Source organism: Haliotis asinina, chromosome 10 (assembly GCF_037392515.1).
Source record: "Haliotis asinina isolate JCU_RB_2024 chromosome 10, JCU_Hal_asi_v2, whole genome shotgun sequence".
NCBI lineage: Eukaryota > Metazoa > Mollusca > Gastropoda > Lepetellida > Haliotidae > Haliotis > Haliotis asinina.
Window position 1 is genome coordinate 26261216 of NC_090289.1, and position 18461 is coordinate 26279676.

General features: G+C 37.3%; 1 protein-coding gene across 2 annotated transcripts; it reads right to left on the bottom strand.

The window, feature by feature from the left end:
* Positions 1–320: 320 nt before the first annotated feature.
* LOC137298422 (uncharacterized) lies at positions 321–17734 on the bottom strand. Of its 2 annotated transcripts, none has more exons than XM_067830687.1 (6): positions 17564–17734; positions 12005–12155; positions 11048–11130; positions 7933–8561; positions 7147–7198; positions 321–4648 (listed from the first exon to the last, which is right to left on the bottom strand). In XM_067830687.1, the coding sequence occupies exons 3-6, from the start codon at positions 11124–11126 to the stop codon at positions 4416–4418; spliced, it is 993 nt and encodes a 330-aa protein (XP_067686788.1). In that variant the 5' UTR covers positions 11127–11130; positions 12005–12155; positions 17564–17734; the 3' UTR covers positions 321–4415. The 2 variants fall into 2 exon arrangements, with proteins under 2 accessions (XP_067686788.1, XP_067686789.1); XM_067830688.1 differs by lacking the exon at positions 17564–17734 and adding an exon at positions 17439–17520 and having other exon boundaries at positions 3711–4648.
* Between the last annotated feature and the right edge of the window lie 727 nt (positions 17735–18461).

Sequence of the window (18461 nt, forward strand, 5' to 3'; positions counted from 1 at the left end):
TGCATTCCAAGATGGCTGTAGGCCTGACATTATTATCATCATTATTATTATGCAATATAGCATGTGCTGTACAGAGGAGGACCTATTTCAGTCTTTCTCATGTCCATTTGGTGCCATGCAAGAGACATCTGAGATGTGATACAACAACAGCAACATATAACAGCTGTAAATATAATCATTCATCTATTCTTTGGTATGAGTCACAATAAAGCTAAGGTCCAAACTTTTGGTGCTTCAACATCACACATCTCAGCCCTAAATCCTCATCTTTTTGACAGAATATGTTCAAAAAGATGCTGGTCCAGAACCAACACCAGCATCTTTGGCAATCATCAAATCATACTGTTCAGGAGTGTAATAAATGGCCCCTGACTCCACATATGTACCTTGTGATGAGGATAAGCTAAGTCACTAACAACTGGCTGTTTGCAGTGGCTGAATACCACCAAAATGTATCTTTGTAGTTTGAGTGGGGCAACATTTTCCTTTTGCCAAACAGGTCTGTTTTGTTTGTCTTGTACAGTCTGTCCATGGCATCAGATGAGAAATGTTTCTATTTTCAGGACCATTAAGTGGAGTGAGTGAGTGAGTTTGGTTTTACGCCGCTTTTAGCAATATTCCAGCGATATCACGGCAGGGGACACCAGAAAATGGGCTTCATACATTGTACCCATGAGGGGAATCGAACCCGGGTCTTCGGCGTGACGAGCAAACGCCTTAACCAGTAGGCTACCCCACCGCCCCACCATTAAGTGGAAGTGTATTGACACACATGCAGTGTTTACACATTAAGACTGATACAGATGTGCAGTCAGAAACCAGCAAGTCAGCAATTAATGCAAGAAAAAATATCCTACTGATTTATCAGGTATAGAAATTAGCTTGTGAAGCCTCTAAGTCAAAACAGCATAACATCTAACTGCAGGTATTACCAATCATTAAATGACAACATGATGACATAATTAAAGTGATAAATACAACTTTCAACAACAGTAACCTGTGCTAAAAGCATGAAGAATGGATGAGTTCACCCAACTCGGTGTTAATGAATAAGTAATAGCTTACTAGACCGAACAAATATTGCTCTGTAACATCTTGATTTTGTAATCATTACACAAAGCTATTCAAGTAAATACACCAAATCCTTAGTGAAATTGTAAATAAGACAGGCTCCCTGACCTTAACTTGATGTGATAAAATTCTTAATGTCACAAGATCCTTTTCTCCTCTCACTCAAGAATTTGAGTGAGTTATCTGACAAAAAAATCAACATCATGAATTCATTCAGATCAATAATCAAGGACTTGTTTAAGTAAGCCATCCACAGTGGAGTTTGTAATGGTGTGTGGCATTCTCAGTGTGTTAAGTTGTCACATTACAAGAATGTGTGCCACACTGTGGATATTTGTTATATACTGTTGAGTTCCGCAAAATACTGAAGTAAACCATGATAATTTCATTAAACGTTTCTATCTCTGATACACATGAAGGCTTCAACAATACTCAAACTTACTATTTCAATTATCTGGTATCCATATATACTCTCAAAGTTGGGGAACTTCATTTTTTTTTTCATTTACGATAACATTTTTTAGGACATATATCGGTGTCAATCAATGTTCATATGATATTATCGAATGTTTTGAGAGTGCATCACCATTTGCACTTCCTGACAACCATAGTTATTTGGAATGTAGTTGCTTCTGAAAGATGATTGGTATATGGCATGTAATTTCCATGTATATGATTTTCATTTTAAAACAAATGACTAGAAACAAACACGAACAAATGTGTGATGCAAGATGAGTGTCAAAATTAATGCTCTCAATATCAAAAAAAAAGAAAAACGTCAAAATCAAGAATGGGGCCCAATGCATGTTTATGGGGCCAGTGCGTTATGCACATGCATATCATACGTTGTGCTTAGGAGTGGTAATAGAGGGTTATGGTGGTGCATTCATAAGATGTCTGTCTTGAAACTTTTGTTAGCATTTACACTTCCTATCCAAATTGAAAGTTCAGGTTCTCCTACGTTTATTGAAGAGTATAATAAAGAAATTTGCAAATAAGAAAAAGAAACTATAAACAAATGGAAAAAAATTAAATCAAAACTTCACCAATGCAAACTGCAAATGTTTTTAACAATCAGTTTGAATAATAACATCTATTCAAAATGTTGCATCTATCTTGAAAATTTGTTTAACTGATGCATATATTTCATAAAATGTTAGATAATGGATTTCAGTTATTTCAAAATATGACTTGAGAGCTAGACACTTAATGAACTTACTAATGCAACAAATTGCTTTGCAAAATAACTAAAAGCCTCTGCAGTCTTACTGTAGCATAATCATGTTATATGGTATCTCACTGACCAAGTTTCACATGCTGTAACACATTTTTATCAGTTACCTCCCTTAAATGTTTCCTTCAAATGATCTTTTTCAACCAGTCAACTTAGCCCCAGTGTTATTTGTTTCACTCCTACAACAGGAATGGGATCAGTTATCTCCCTTGAATTGAGCAAATCATGATATTTCTGCCTGCAAAAGTGTTCAGCTGAACTAAACATTCATTGATCCCCAATATTTGAGCAATTTTCAACACGCATGATCACTAGATTGATTAATACTTAATACAATAATGGTCTTTCATAAAAATTATCACCATGACAACAGATGGCATGCATCTTGTTAAAATATTTCCAAATAAAATTCTGCAACTGTGTCAACCATAAGACAGGGTTAAAAATGAGCAAACTGTCCCCTTAAGTACTTCTCAAAATCAGGCTAATTCATTATTTTTTTATTGATTAATTAAGCCTTAATTTTATAAGTAGAATAATGATAACATGAAAGTACTGTAAAATCATCATTATTCGCGGGGGTTTAATTTTCGCGCTTTCTGAAAAGCTTTCTATTCAACTCTGCTGAATGACGTGACATTTTCAGTAGCATCTTTGAGTCAGTGAGCCAGTTTGGTTTCAGTTCAATCCATGCATGATCTATCATGTCCGCCACAGGGAACCCACGACAGCTGGTCTGGTACCAAGAAACCATGAATTGTGAATCTGACCTCCAAACTATATGCTTCCTGCACTTCACAGCTAACTGTTAAGAACAACATGTGAAGACCCACTGCTATCCTATACTTTTTTAGCATCCTGCATTCACATATTCTTATTTAAGAGGATAAAGGTTTCAAAATTTAAATGTATGCTAACCAAAGAACATTCATGAAAGACATTTGCTTGTAAATTATACATGCATCAAAACAGTAATAACATTCTAAAACATGATCACAAGATGGATTTTACTGGACCTCTGGTATCTGTGAATAAGTAAATATTCCTAAAAAGAAATTAACAATACTGTCTAACAGTCATAACAAGAATAAAATCCAGTATCAAAATATGATTTAAAATCATATATATCAAACATGATATGGCACTGGTGGTAATTCATTTAGAATGTACCAAACACTTTTTACAAGACACACAATACAGTGGTTGATTTGCTGCCTTGATCGTTGACACTGAGTTACACCTGCCCTTTACACTTTGAGTGTTGTAATAAAAATATACAAAAATGTATACAAAGCAAATATTAAATCTGTTTGTTTTTTCTACTTAAACATGTAGTTATTCCATACAAAAATACAAACTGAAACATTTCAAATTAATCACTCACCATCAAATGGTAAACATCCTGGATAGTAGACACATGGCACTCTCAAATTCATTATTGCTATTTTCAGTATTTTGTGCTCTTTTTTCACAATCTAAGCATTTCAATACCTGACAATTATACATAATAACAAGGGGTAAATATGCTCTTACCACGAGTAAGTATGGCATATGAGACATGATAAAAGAAATGGATAACAAGCTCCAAACCTTACATTGTTTACTACAATGGAATAAAGAAAGGTTTGGGGTTGGGTTGCACCGACTGGTTAGTTAGGATTTATGCAATCATCTTTAGCATTTTATTTAACATATCTCTCTCATCATTTGTGAAGGAGCATGCGACGTAACACCATATTTTGACCAGTTTTGGTTGTATATCTGTAATGAGTATAATATGAGGGAAGGTAAGATTAGTCTAGGGCATTATCTGCCCTATTCGGAAGATCATATGAAACCATCAAGCAAATCATTAGTGGGTGGGGGGTTAATAGGAGTGAAATAATACGCTGCAGTATTGGTATAAGCACAGTAATTTTACCTTCGGCTATGCATACAGTATTGCAATCCAGAAATTCTGTATTTTCAGCGTTTGTACCATCATTTCTTCTGGTAAAAAAAAAATGACAGTGTTGTTCATTCAAAATAACAGGATACGGTTAACATGAGAAAGTTCAAAATTCTCATTATTCATGACTAAAATTCACTCTATGACAATCACAGGCCACTATCAGTTGCTGACGTCACTCTCATCCATTTCCTCTCCAGACTGGGGCTCTTGTTGTCTCTGAGTATGGCGCGCCATCCGGGATGCAAACTCCGAGGCTGGAGAGAGTTGGGGTTGAACCTGTAGATCACCTACTGCGCCTGCCTCAAGGTTCTGCTCAGGGTGCTGGGTGGGTTCCTGGTTTTCTCTCTTAACTAGTGTCTGCAAGTTGTCGACAGGCTGTACTCTCCCTGGTTCTACACGCAAAAACAATGGAAACATGTTATATCTAAAGCTATAATAAACATCAAGTGTTGCCCAATGTCCAGATTTTTTTGAAAATCTGAAGCACGGAAATACAAATGTATATAAATATAATTATAATATATTCGATTCTGAATTGACATCAGCATTAGCTTGAGGTTTCAAATTAAATATTCCCCTTCTTCAAATAATCATTAACACCTGGAAATTGCCCAACACATGATAACACTGTAAACAAAAACATTGTAAACAAAAACATTGTAAACAAAAAAGAAACAACAAGGTTCACACCTTTTTCTGTCTGCACTTATTGACACTCAACAAGAGTACAGCACTGAAGTGTCATTTGTATTATTGTGAAGTATTATTTGTTACATTCCTCTACCAATTTTAACAAGTCCTAGTTGGAGGTTGTGTCAGGCAGTGACCTTCATCCGTCCAATCAAATGTGAGACAACTGAGCGGATTTAACCATTCAGAAAACTCTTTGGGGTTTGACGGGACTTACAAAATTGCCCAGTCACTCACACTGATCCTTCAAGAAACATAACTCCGCTTAAAACACACAAATTTGACGTGCAGTAGATATGCTTAGTGCTTTCTGATGACATGGTTACCATTAGACAATATTTCCACAAGCTAACAACCTTGAACACTGACAAAAATGCTATTTTCTGTTTTAGTTTCCAAACGCAACTTCCTACCAGAGTTTGTTCGACTGAGTAGGGGAGCGTAAAGAATAATACTGAGACTAAGCTTACTTAGACTGTGATGTGTCATTATCTGTACATATTAATATCCACTGAATAGTCTTGCAGTTTCAGAGAATCGAATACCATTTGATGTTTTTCAAGCAATCAGAGTAATGAACTGTGACTTTTGGTTTACAATTGGGGCTTTCATAGAACAAATTGGGACTACACTTTCAACGTAAATACAGACTACAGTACTTTCAGGGGCTGAATCCCGTCTGGATGGTTGAGTACTAGGACCAAAAGCCACACTTACAAAGTGAAGCATCTAATCACCAGCAAAAGCCAGCAATCCAACCCACGTCTACCACAGTGCTTGTGCTCAGAATTCTATTACAGAAGGAGAAGTAACAAAGGGAAGTAACTGTCAGGAATGAATCAACCAGGAACATATCAAGATCACGATCAATTACTTCCCTTTGCCAGGATCCTGAGGAAAAATAGTGACTGCTGGGGTTTTTTTTATATATCCTTAAATTGGGAAATACTTTAATGTTGCCCTCAACAAAATACATGTCTGATGCTAAGATGTAAAACTAAGCCTGTTTTAACCTTCTTAGTGTTATGAAGTTTTAATTATCACTAGAGACATTATTTAACCTCTAACCATAACAATTTGAATAGGGACATTCTAAATTTGTATGACTTGGTACCAAATGTTGGTCTTTGACCAGACCTTGACAGATCCTTGACAATTGCTTTGAATATCTTTAAGTGTCTTGAACATACAACAGAGCACTGAAACAAATTTCCAGGTCAAAATGTTCCGACACAGTTCCGATAAATGTCAAAAAATTACAGTCCACATTATCAGCATTCTCCCATTTGTCAGACATCCCAATAACCAGACAGGTTAAACATGTTAAAACAACAAACCATCTGGTTAAGTGCACAGATAATCCTGTGTCTTTTACCTCTTACTGAAATAGGAATGGCCCATAAAATACAGAACAAAAACAGAACTTTCATATGAGGTGCGAATGACATTAAATGATAATATTATGGTGGAACAGTAGTGAGCCAAAGATGTTACAGTTTGCATGAAACATTCACAGAATTTACCTAGATTAAAGCTTTTTCACATCTAAAGAGTTATTCTTTCATCTGTTCGTATCATCTTCCTTTTTCAACTTTTTCAAATGGTTGCATGAAGTACAAAAATGTAGACAGGGGAAAATGCTGACTTTTTTTTAAATTTCGTGTTTGATTTGTTTTAAATTAACATATCCCAAATTTCACAAGATTGGTTTCACAACTGACTCAAAGAGATAGAGTTGACACTGTATAGATACGCTTTGACTTAAGAGCTGCATAAAACAAAACGAATGGCTTTAATAGCTTGTTGACTGAATTATATATATAGATATATTGACAGAGCATTTTCTATCAAAAATAACTTCAGAATATTTATACACACTAACAGTTTTCCTTAGGTTTCCCCAACTGGATGAAATATCCAAATGAGACATTCTCATTTATGGGTTGTTCACACCTGATCAAGTTGGTTCTATGGTGATTGATTTAATAAGGGTCAAGCACTTCACATAATACTGTAGAGCACATCTGTCTTGCCTAGGAGATATAACAGGCTGTGTCACATATACGTTACATCTCTGACTGATTAGCGTATAGGTAAGACAGGTTATGTACGAAAGTTCGAAATTATAAATATGATAACAAAACAATGAATTTCAATGTTAAGTCTGCAAACCAGTTTCTCCCAGTATATCTCAAGTTACCTGTGCCTGTTTGATAGCCTGATGTTGATGGAGGCTGCCTTGGAATTGTTTCCTGCAAAACAGCAATATTTACAAAAATAAGGATGATTCACAAAGATTAACACAACTTGGTAAGTAAATAGAACATCAATGAGAAAAAGGTAAAGAAATGCAGATGGAAATTCTGAATTTCCATGTTGCAGTCCATCCAAATGAGAAGTTGAACAGTTCTGAGACAACTAACAGGAATAATATTAAGTTACACACTACACAGGAAAAGAATGACTTTGTGTGTTTGTTGCTAAATGCCACACTAAATATTCCAGCTTATTGGCATCAGTCTGGTCAAGACAGACCGGTGATCAACAGCATGAGCATCACTCTACACCACTGACATACAATGAAATGTGTCATGGGGGAAATGTTACGCTAAGATTATATGATGTCACTCGGAAATGATATGATAGATATGGAACGGAAACAAGAATTAGATGACAATACAGTGGAATTACCACAATACACGCGGAGACAAAATGCTTTAATATTAACTAGCACTAAATGTGGTATCGATTCCACAAAGTTGAGAGATCCAGCAACTTTTCAATTTTGTGAATGAAAAAAACATGATGCATATGAATACAAGTATGGCCAACAGTGGAAAGTTTGAAAGATTTCTGTGATCTAACTTGAACTGATTCTTAGAACAAGGTTGATCATATCAAATCTGTAGCACATGCTTCTGTTAGTATTCCAACAGTCATGTTTGTTCAAAAATGGGTTCATCTATACATAAAAAGTCATACTCACGCTTGCATTTTTCAAAATAACATTCTGCTCTCCACTTCTTTGAGAAACAGTTGACTCAGCTGTGGGTGGATTCATACCAGCCGAGGACATCTGCTCAACATCAACCTCCTCACCCAATACCTCCTGTCTTTCAGCCACAACACCGCTTATAAACTTTCTACGTGTCTGATCCATTTCATCGCAGTCATCTCCACGTGCTATGGCATATAGCTCACCATTCACCTCTAGACAGAGACCAGTCTCAAGCAGAGATGATTCTACAGGTATATCAAAGAGGTTTCTCTCTCCAAGGATCACTTCCCTGAGACCAGGGGCACCAGCATCATAACTGTCCAGTTGAAACTCTGACAGGTCACTGTGTCCGAAGGCATCATCAATATCAGCAGTAGCAGCTGCATTAATATCATCACTGTACCTCCTGCTCTGGTCTGGTCTGTAATTCCTGAAGTGTATTGTGTTGTTTGGCGGCCTTATTGAATGATAGTCACTGTTGGTTGTCGGTGAGGGTGGCAAGTGAATGGAGTAGAATACCCCAGGAGGCAAGTTGTGAAGTGTTTCACCCAGAGGGTTGAACCAGATTTCTTGTCTTACATATGATCTGAAATGATCATCTGTTGGTTGGGCATCTCCTGAAAATAACACACATACCTTCATAAGTGTTCAGTTAAAAGACAAATTTTATGATTTGTCAGTAAGATCGTATAGGAATTACTAGAACTAGTTTTGGAAATCGGAAACTAAATACACTATTGATTATCAGAGGAATCGTGGTAAAGGATCATGGATTATAATTAAAATGTATATACTTTTCATGTAATCACCATTTTCAATTCTCAGTGGTTCCCCAATTTTTTTTCTAATTAATGTTTTTTAAACTAATACTGTCACGCAGCAGATATAAAACTTATTCATAGACGGGTGTTATGAGAGTGTTTTTTTCTAATTTGTATTAATATGGCTTTGGTGGTAGTTACCATTGGGTCACAATGTTTAGAGCTTTGAGTTATGGGTCATATTTCAGCAATAGCATTTTTAACGACAGGCTGTGTTGCTAGCGCTTCAGTTACCTGCCCTTGGCAATGCATTGTTTGCTTCCTGTTCATGAATGTTCTGATTGAAACTGATAGAGGCATACTTTGCTTGAATGTTCCCAACACTGTGTCAGTATACATATACAGGCTGTTTTTTGTACGACACAGACGAGCACACACACAAACTCACACTCGGAATTACTGGAGCCTGCCTCTACCCGTCAACTCCTGCTTGTCAACATCATCATCTACATCACCATCATCATTTGACACAATCTGCCTGACTACTGACTTTGTAAACTAGCTCCAACAGTATTTCTGCTGTCACTGTAATACCAAGATTCTGGGGAGTTAATATTTTATATTCGTAACCAGTTACCTTAAACCTGTGACTCAATTGTTCTAGGAATCTGTATTGTAATTTACAGTAACTTGCTCATTGTTTGCTCAAAGTATTATAGAATATTTAGACTTGACTGTGTTATATTTTGCTGGTTCAAAGGGGATTTCTTATACCTTTGTCACAACAATTTATTAACCATAACATGGGGTACAGAAATATATACTACTGTGACAAATATGAAACTATGAATACAATGAACAGAACTTTACGTTGTCAAGTGCATGTTGGTTCCTTAATATTTGTTAATTCTAAGGTTAGTTTACTTCATTCATATGTGTTTTACTAAAACACAAAAATTCTGATTGATCAAAACGTTTTTTCACAATCAATAATTATTCATAATGCTTTTTTTAATTGATTTTTAAATATTGGAACACCACTACCTAGAACAGGATGATACAATCAGTATCACATACTGGTAAAGTGTCACTATGAAGGAGTGAGGGCTTATACCGCTTTAAGCAATATTCCATCAATATCACAGCAGGGACACCAGAAATGGACTCTAGACATTGCATCGAAGTGGGGCATCAAACCCGGGTTTCGGCGTGACGTGCGAATGCTTGAACCACCAGGCTACCCCACCACCCCATGGGGAAGTGATCCACCACTTTCATCAGTCTACTGTAACCATGGTAACTATGGCAACTGTTGGAAGTAAAGAGATTGGATCACACCAGTAATAATTATGATTTTAGCTTGACTTTGCCATAACCTCTATATTACAATTTACTGTAAACTATGGTCCGAACGAAATAGGCACCATTTTGTTTAGCCTGTTCAGTGTGGTTCATTTTACACTTGGCTTGGACCAGGACAAGCAATTTGTTATATCCATCAGTTCATTATAAATACGTTTCTTGTAATACTGAATACTGTAGAGACACAGGTACAGAAAACTACAGTTTTGATTAACTCACAGGGATCAAGTATTTTACTTCCTTATAACTGTAGTTTGTCACAAGCATCCAGACTGAAATATCTATGAGCAGATTGTGACTAATTTTAGTCTGTAGTTCTTCAAGAAAACAGATCAATAAGTCTGTCAGTTCATTATGACTGTGTTCGTTAACAACGTAGTTTATTGTATCTGTATTGAACTGTTAATGTTGAGAGTTAAAGTCTTAGACAATGACTGGCACTGATTGTACATACAGAACCCACTGCCGCCATTTTGTAGGCACAGGCTCAAGGGAGATAACATATATGAGAAAACTTCCTTCCCATTTTCCCAATGCTTCTCAACCATCATTTAAGACAAGAAGTATTCTTTAAGTTTGAATAAACTTGTTACATTTTTGTCCACTATTTGTTGAACACAGAGAACATGTTGCATTGATAACTATTTGAAAAGAGTATTGTGGCATCGCCTTATTAAAAAACATACACAAGGGCCTTAATTTTGACTGTTTGTGACTATGACACTTGATACGTCAGATCATGCTGTAAATAATCAAGTCTGGACCAGACACACCTATGATTGATGTACTATCCTTACCTCCTGAGGATCAAAACTTTTGTCTAGGTCATCCAATTCATTTCATCAATTCTTACAACAACAACATGCCACTAGCACATTCTTCCAGGGAATCAAGGCAGAAAAGCACTGTACTAAAACAGAGTCAAACTGTCACATCCTTTCAGACATCTTGAATGTCAAGGTGTTCTCAGGAAGACATACCCGATTCTTGCGTTGGAAATGGAAGCCTGTCTTCCTCTCGCCCTGCCTCTTCATCATTGTGATTGCTTCCATTGCTCATCACCCTGAAAGAAGAGACCACCACTTGTGGCTGTTAGTACTTGACTAGTACAGACTGGGTTTTTTTTAGTGCTACACAACCAGGTAAGTAAGGTTTAATGTCGCTTTTAGCAATAATCCCAGATGGGACTCCACTCAAATCATCTTTTCTGAGAAAGTTTAATCCCAAATATTAGACTGTGACTGAGTTGGATTTTGGTAACACTTTTACCCCACCTTAAGCAATACTCCAGCAATATCACATTTGGGACACCAGAAATGTGCTTTTTACAAGGTACCCATGTGGCGAATTGAACCCAGACTTTCAGTGTGACAAGCAAACACTTTAACCACTAGTCTACCCCCCACCACCCCAAATGTTATACATGTATAAGCTTTTTCCAAACACTTACAAAATGCTGTGTCTTTATAGTTTGCATAGTCTCTATACTTGTAGTTATATACATTTCTACTGGACAAAATATGTTAAGGATATTAACATTTTTATTTTATCAGTGTGTCAACATCATTATTCATAATTTCAAAATTCATATATATATATATATATATATATATATATATATATATATATATATATATATATATATATATATATATATCCCAAAAACATTTTGTCCAGTATATGTCCATATGATATAGTTTAATACATATTACGCACAAGATTGACAGAAAGTGGCACAATATTTACCTCTCATATATATATTAGTCAATGAATACATACTTTGTCACCATATGAACAATCAAGCTTTTAAGTTTCATACACATAAATGCAATTGCCGTTTTGTAATACCCGACAAGGAAAATGAATTTCAAATATATTTTTGTCCGTAATTCTTTATGAAATGCAAGCAGTCATGGAAGTGATCTCTAGAGACCTACCTTTAACTACGTTGGCTGAGTAAAAGGCAGATCATGGGTTGTAAGGCGGAGGATGAAGATGTCACGATGGAAGGATGTCGCTACATCTCTATGAGCTGGGGGTTGTTGTGGTTGAATTGATCTTGAACACATAGGCGATACTTCTTCAATCCTGTAAACAAATCTTCTATTATGTATTTGACCATAATATTCTTTATCTATCATGCTGATCTCCAAATGTGAAATTGGTATTTCGCTTAAAGATACAAGAATCTTTGCCAGAAATTTTCTGACTCTTGAGTCAACCACAATGTATATGTTTGTTTAATCATTAATTGTACCACACTTAACAGTATTCCTGGTAGCTGATAGTGTCCTGCAATTTGCAGACAAGCTAGTCAGGACCAGACAATCCAGTGACTAAAATAGTTAGACTGAGTACTGATCTGTGCAGTTGGGATACGGATATGTGTCAGCCATGCAGCAGGTATGATCACCCAATTCTGTGCCTCTAACGAAATTTCGTTTTTCATGAAGACACAATTTCCACAATTGCTGGAAGACATTGATACCATTAAAATGCTTCACTACTGGGCACAGCCCCTATTCACAGTATAGAAATGGGTCAAGTTTCTTCATTGCAGGAATAGCAACATGAAAATATATTCTGCTGAAGATTTAAAGGTCACAAGCAACCAAAAAATCAAACATAATCAAAACACCATTATCACTTGTTCATGATACATAAAATGCATTGGCGAATGTGAAAAAAACAAATAAACAAAATTATAAGCATATAATCACAAATCAAAAGTGCAATATTTTGTACTTGAGTTTACTTCCCTCGAAACGAAGTAACCCAGTCAGGGCCAGTGGATGTGCACTCATGTGTAACAACACTTTGTCTTTGACCACTGGTTCATTTGCCGATATGCTGAGCCGGCTCTTTGTTTATGGCTTATAAGCCCAATAGGTGTTAATTTCAAATTGCAAATGGTCAGTACTTGAAGTTGTACACTGCATATTGTCACTAGCACACAGCCAGGCAGACAACATGTATTAGAAACTGGGTGTTGGAGTGTAGCTTACTGTAAAAGACTGTACAAGGCAATGACAACTGACATGCATCTGACAAAGTAATGTCAGCGGCTAATGTGATGTTTTAGCAAAGCATCTCAGAATGTACTAGGAGTGAGTGAGTTTAGTTTTACGCCACAATCAGCAACATTCCAGCTATATGGTGGCGGTTTACAGTTTCCAATCATGTTTCTCCAAACCTGGTCAACAGGAAGCGTTCTTTTATATTGTGCTTTCTCATCAACTAACAAGACCAGTTATTGCTATTTCTAAATTTTTCATGTAATTCACCAAATGTGACATAAATTTGGTAATAAAATATATCTAGACAAGGGTGTATGGTCAAAACAAGCCCTCTCATTGGACAACGCTTGCTGTCATCCGTAAATAAGTAGGCAATACTTTTTGTAGACGACTGTTTATTCAAGATTGACCACAGTGATGAAGATCTGTGATGAGAATAAACATATCAATGTATAACATAGTTAATTAAATAATATATTATAATTCTCTATCCCTCCCCAAGTCATTGTTGGAGCATAACAATGTTGTGGCAAGGACTGAAAGAAACAGTTCTGTCTAACACTCAAGTTTGAGTTAAATGAAGCATGATGTCTCAGACTGTCATCAAGTCACTGGGAAAAGTCTAAAAGTTTTGAACAAACTGAAATAAAGAGAAAATGGCAACAAAACATTCAGGAATTTCACTGGGTACACTGCCTATGGCCCAGGGATCACTCAGCCTCAATCACATGCACATAATCAGACAGCCTGTTTGGCTCTTTCTTAGTGCAGGTAGTATGATGAGGGTGGATCACACGTGTGAGCATTGGTGAATGTCCTATGCTCAGTGATTCTGGCAGGACAGTGGGATCTCTGATCACTTGGCAGAGTGGACAGGATCTATCAGGTGAGAGTGGTGAGGACCGTGACACATCAGGTGTAGCGGCTAGTCTGGACAGCTCCGGCTGTTGATGTGTAGTGCATTGTTCATAACCGGAAGAACAGGTGTGGGCCAGTGTTCTGACGTTGACACAGCTGGGCATGGAAGTGGTATCAGGGTGGTGGTGTAGTCAGGGGTAGTTGTTTGTGGCCTTGGCAAGTCATCACAATCTTAATAAAGCACACTTTCGCCCTGAACTATTATAGTTAAAGCACAGCATCCTCGTGCTTAAACGATATAATAGTTCAGGGAGAAAGTGTGCTTTATTACACTATAAATGGTGGTAGAACGAACTGTATTTTTTTTCTAAGATGCCACATTTAATCATTTCTAAGCCTAATTTCAATTAATCTATGGCAGAAAATAAACGACGGTGTCTGTGGCCTAAATTAAGAATCCTCGCACAGGGCTAACTGGCGTGCTGTTCTTTTGACGTGTCAGCCCCCTACGTTAAGACAAACGTATCTAGAAAAACAAATGATGAACACTTTGGTGAAGGTTTATGGTCGGGTTAAATATCTTCTCTAGATCATTTTAATTACATCTGTGATTCTCTAAACCATATAAGGCAAAATGACCGTCTCATTTCCACTACCAACGAATGTTTAGATCAGTACATTCATCTGAAGCTGACTAGTCATGCGACATTCCACGATTGCATTGTGGGAATGTAAACCTTGCAAACATGACCATGTCTTTGTAAAGTTTTGAGTCGAACTATGAGGCATTTTATCCTTCGGGAAAACATAAACATAATGTTTCCACCGGTGATGTTAGCTGTTTGATGCAACTGCGAAACAAAGAAACGGGATGCGACGAAGCAGTCTACTGTGGGAGGCTGTATGAGGTGATGGCAACTGACATCCATCATGATGTCGGTTACATTGTGACGTAATGCAAAAACGTTTGATTACGAGGGGGCAGACTAAAATGGCGGAGCAACGTCAACACATTGTGACGTAATGCAATATGTGCACATTATCGTCTGATTAAGTATTGTCGGTGCCTTTGATCTTTCGACGAAGCATCTTAGAAAACAATGTTCAGTGGCTCGCCATAGTTCGGCAATGTCAACATTATTTCAACTCGGGCACATTTCACTTGTACCTCGTTATTCTGTAAATAACGTCTCCACCCATTACGATCCTCCACCCTTTAAGTAGTCCAGCATATAACTAGACGACTTCACACTATACCAAGGTGTGCTGGACGTCTAGCCGGCGAATGAATTTTCTTTGACGCACTGTGCGCTGTACAGATATGTACAGCGGTTTAAGGCAAAAATCCGGCCTACAGGTGCACAGATTGCTAAAACAAACACTCATTTTCAAAACGGCATACTTACATCCACTAACATCCATTCACTTTATTATATACCAGCCCTGATACACAACCACCCCCATTTTTCACCACTTGACGGACATTTTGATTGGTTAACCAAAAAGTGGAATCGCGCTAAAACGGTTAGTGATAAATTGACTGTGGTTGCAGGGAAACGAACTTAAGGCACTTTTTCATCATTTGTAGACATTTCTGGGTCCCATATATCATCGCACCATTCACTGAACTCATAAAATTACATTGATTACTCCAAAGCAAAATGAATCACTGTAAGTAATTATAATTCTACACCATTATCACAATGACAGTGTGCATGTAGTGTATACATAATGGGTCTTACTAGACAGTTTTCACTTTCTTGCACATTGTAAAGTTGACATATTTCCAAATTAGGATTTCTTCACTGATTCATTCAATGTTTCATTTCCTGTATGTTCTACATTTCTACACCATACAATTCCTATCCTTCAGTAATAAAGTGGCGCCATTACGCAAGTTACATGACGCTGAAAGAAGACATATTCAACAAATCAGTGAATGTATTTCCAAGATAAGAAAAACTGTATAACACACGCTCTTGGGATTGTATTTCGTCAAGAATAATTTGATAGTGTTTCATATGCGGGCACATTCACTTCAAATCCTTCTGCCAGAAGGTTAACAGGGAGGCCCAACAATTGACTTAACAAAACTAACACAACGAAAAACGTTTTTAACTACGCTTCAGTTAATACAAATTGGAGGTAGTTAAGTGGGGACATGGTACATGCAAGATGTCTCCTAAAGACCACACCTACATTTTCACGAAACGACGTAAACATCATACGTTCACATCCACACACATAGCTCTATAAACATAACATCAAATACCGAGAATTATTTGAGCACTAATTACACATAACATTCTTAGATTCATATCCATACACATAATTACATAAACATAATACCTAATTATACGCATCACTGTTTGATGGAGGAAGGGTCGTATATTTACACCTAACCTGGGGCTAGCTATCGCTAGAGGGGATGGACATCATAGATGTTAGGGCAGGACGTCCACCAAATATTTAATAAAGTCAACTGAAATAATACTAGAGACAGAAGTCTTCCTAAAATGTTGCATATTAGAAAGCTTCACAGTTGTCGAATAACATTCCGAAAATATGTGTCAAACATGTGTAAATGGCACACATTCTAAAACGTTACCAATAACATGCGTGTGCACCTTACATATTAGAAGTGGGTGAGTGGGTGAGTGATAGAGTTTAGTTTAACTCCCCGGTGTGCAGCAATATTCTAGGACTGATTTTCACCACCGACTTAATCCCTAGGCTTCAAACGTTATAGGAACTACAGTCTTTATCAAGGTAGTAGCATGAGACATGTGACACCATGGTAATGTCGTGTCTGAAAAAAAAACTTTCCCATTTGGATAATAAGAACACTATGCACACCTATCCAACACCAAAAACATCTAGAAATGACAATGTAGGTCTCATGACATCTCGGAATCTGAAATGTACCGTCCACAAACAACGATGTACACCACTAACAGTTCGTTTCCCCTCCCACCTACTGCAGAGCGTCAAAGTCCGTTTTCATTGATTCTGTTTTTCAAAGAAACCTCTCATTTACATATCCACAATGGCCAGCAGTCAAGGGGGGTATATATATTTCAAGACTTGTCAGAAATAAAATGAGAGTATTTTGTTGGAGGTAAGTGTCCCGCTTTTACGATGAATGTTTGTTTAAACAAAACCTGCAAAAATATCAGTCGATAGGTTGAGTTTTCAGTCTTGATTTTGTCTTAAACCGTTCCGCTCAAATTTCTTGCGGAAAGGTGCGTGAAAGAAAATGCACTCGCCGTATAAACTCGATGTAGGCCTTGGCTGGAATACAAGTTTATTCATATGAGCTATTCTTTAAGAGGGTGGATACCCGTTGCCATCCTTATGATTAAGGTTTGTGGTTAGGGTTAGGGAACATACAGTGCTCTCTGAGGGTGCGGATCCTCCACTGGCATGATGACATACTCGGACAGACCTGACGAGAAATGCGAGTTCTGTATGTTGCTTAGTACTAATAGTAGCTTACCTTGCGATGGCCGCATGATGCGCATCGCGGCTATGAGAAGGGTGATATACCTGTCCCTGGACTTTTCATGCAGATGTAGAATACAATACATGATTAAAACATAGCGCGATTACAACAAAACTGACCTTATCTGACGCTGACACATAAACAACTGCCAAGTAAAGTAAGAACAAACTCTGACAGCAAGTGAGCACTGTTGATGATTTCTTCGGTCGTCGCTATTTCACTCTCGTTCAGAGACCGCGGTGGCGTGTTCGCCTTTCCGAATCGTCTATATACACGACGTCGTGTATAGTGTGGTACAATATACACGACTGGATAATTTCCTTCCCCGCTTTGCAAGACGCGCTGTGATTGGTAGATTGCTTGTACACCGGTTACAAGCCCTTGTGCCGCCAGAGGACAAGCGCTACATTGAACTGGGCCCTGTCTCGTATTCTATTATCGCAATATTATATTTTTGGTTCTCGAATGTCTTTTTAAAGAAATATTGTCCAATAGTAGGGGCTACGGTACCGATCTCCACAATGTATTCAGGCATTCCGTAGATATTTTTACGGGAACGCCAAGTTCACTCAGCCTCAAAAACGAGAGAGAGAGAGAGAGAGAGAGAGAGAGAGAGAGACGCATATTACCTGCATACATTTCTCAGAATAAAGCAGAGCATGCCTCCGCCTTATCAGCACTCACTATTAAGTTTTGAAAGTGCTACTGTTTATACTTGTACTTTAATGCAATTTCACCAAACCGTAAGCAGATATAACCGCCAATATTCATTCAAATCCATGATATGTTTACCTTTGAAAATCTCCTCACAAGATGAAGGGGTCAACTCCTGTATCAGACTTACATATACATCCAGTGCTGAAAGTGTCAAGAATGTACACGATCAGTTACAATGATAACGGCCATAAGTAGTACATGCTAGAGATACAAATATTTTGTTTGTAAATTCTGTGGAAACGCTGTGCTTAATATGTCACGAATGGTCATGATGAACATAGTACCATATATATTATTTAC

What these genes read in the sequence shown, in the direction of transcription:
- LOC137298422 (XM_067830687.1), bottom strand. Translation starts at nt 11,126, where the DNA reads ATGAGCAATGGAAGCAATCACAATGATGAAGAGGCAGGGCGAGAGGAA. An exon ending in ATTTCCAACGCAAGAATCGG is followed by an intron (nt 8,562 to 11,047) that starts GTATGTCTTCCT and finishes TGTTATTTTCAG; the next exon opens with GAGATGCCCAACCAACAGAT. An exon ending in TTATTTTGAAAAATGCAAGC is followed by an intron (nt 7,199 to 7,932) that starts GTGAGTATGACT and finishes GCTGTTTTGCAG; the next exon opens with GAAACAATTCCAAGGCAGCC.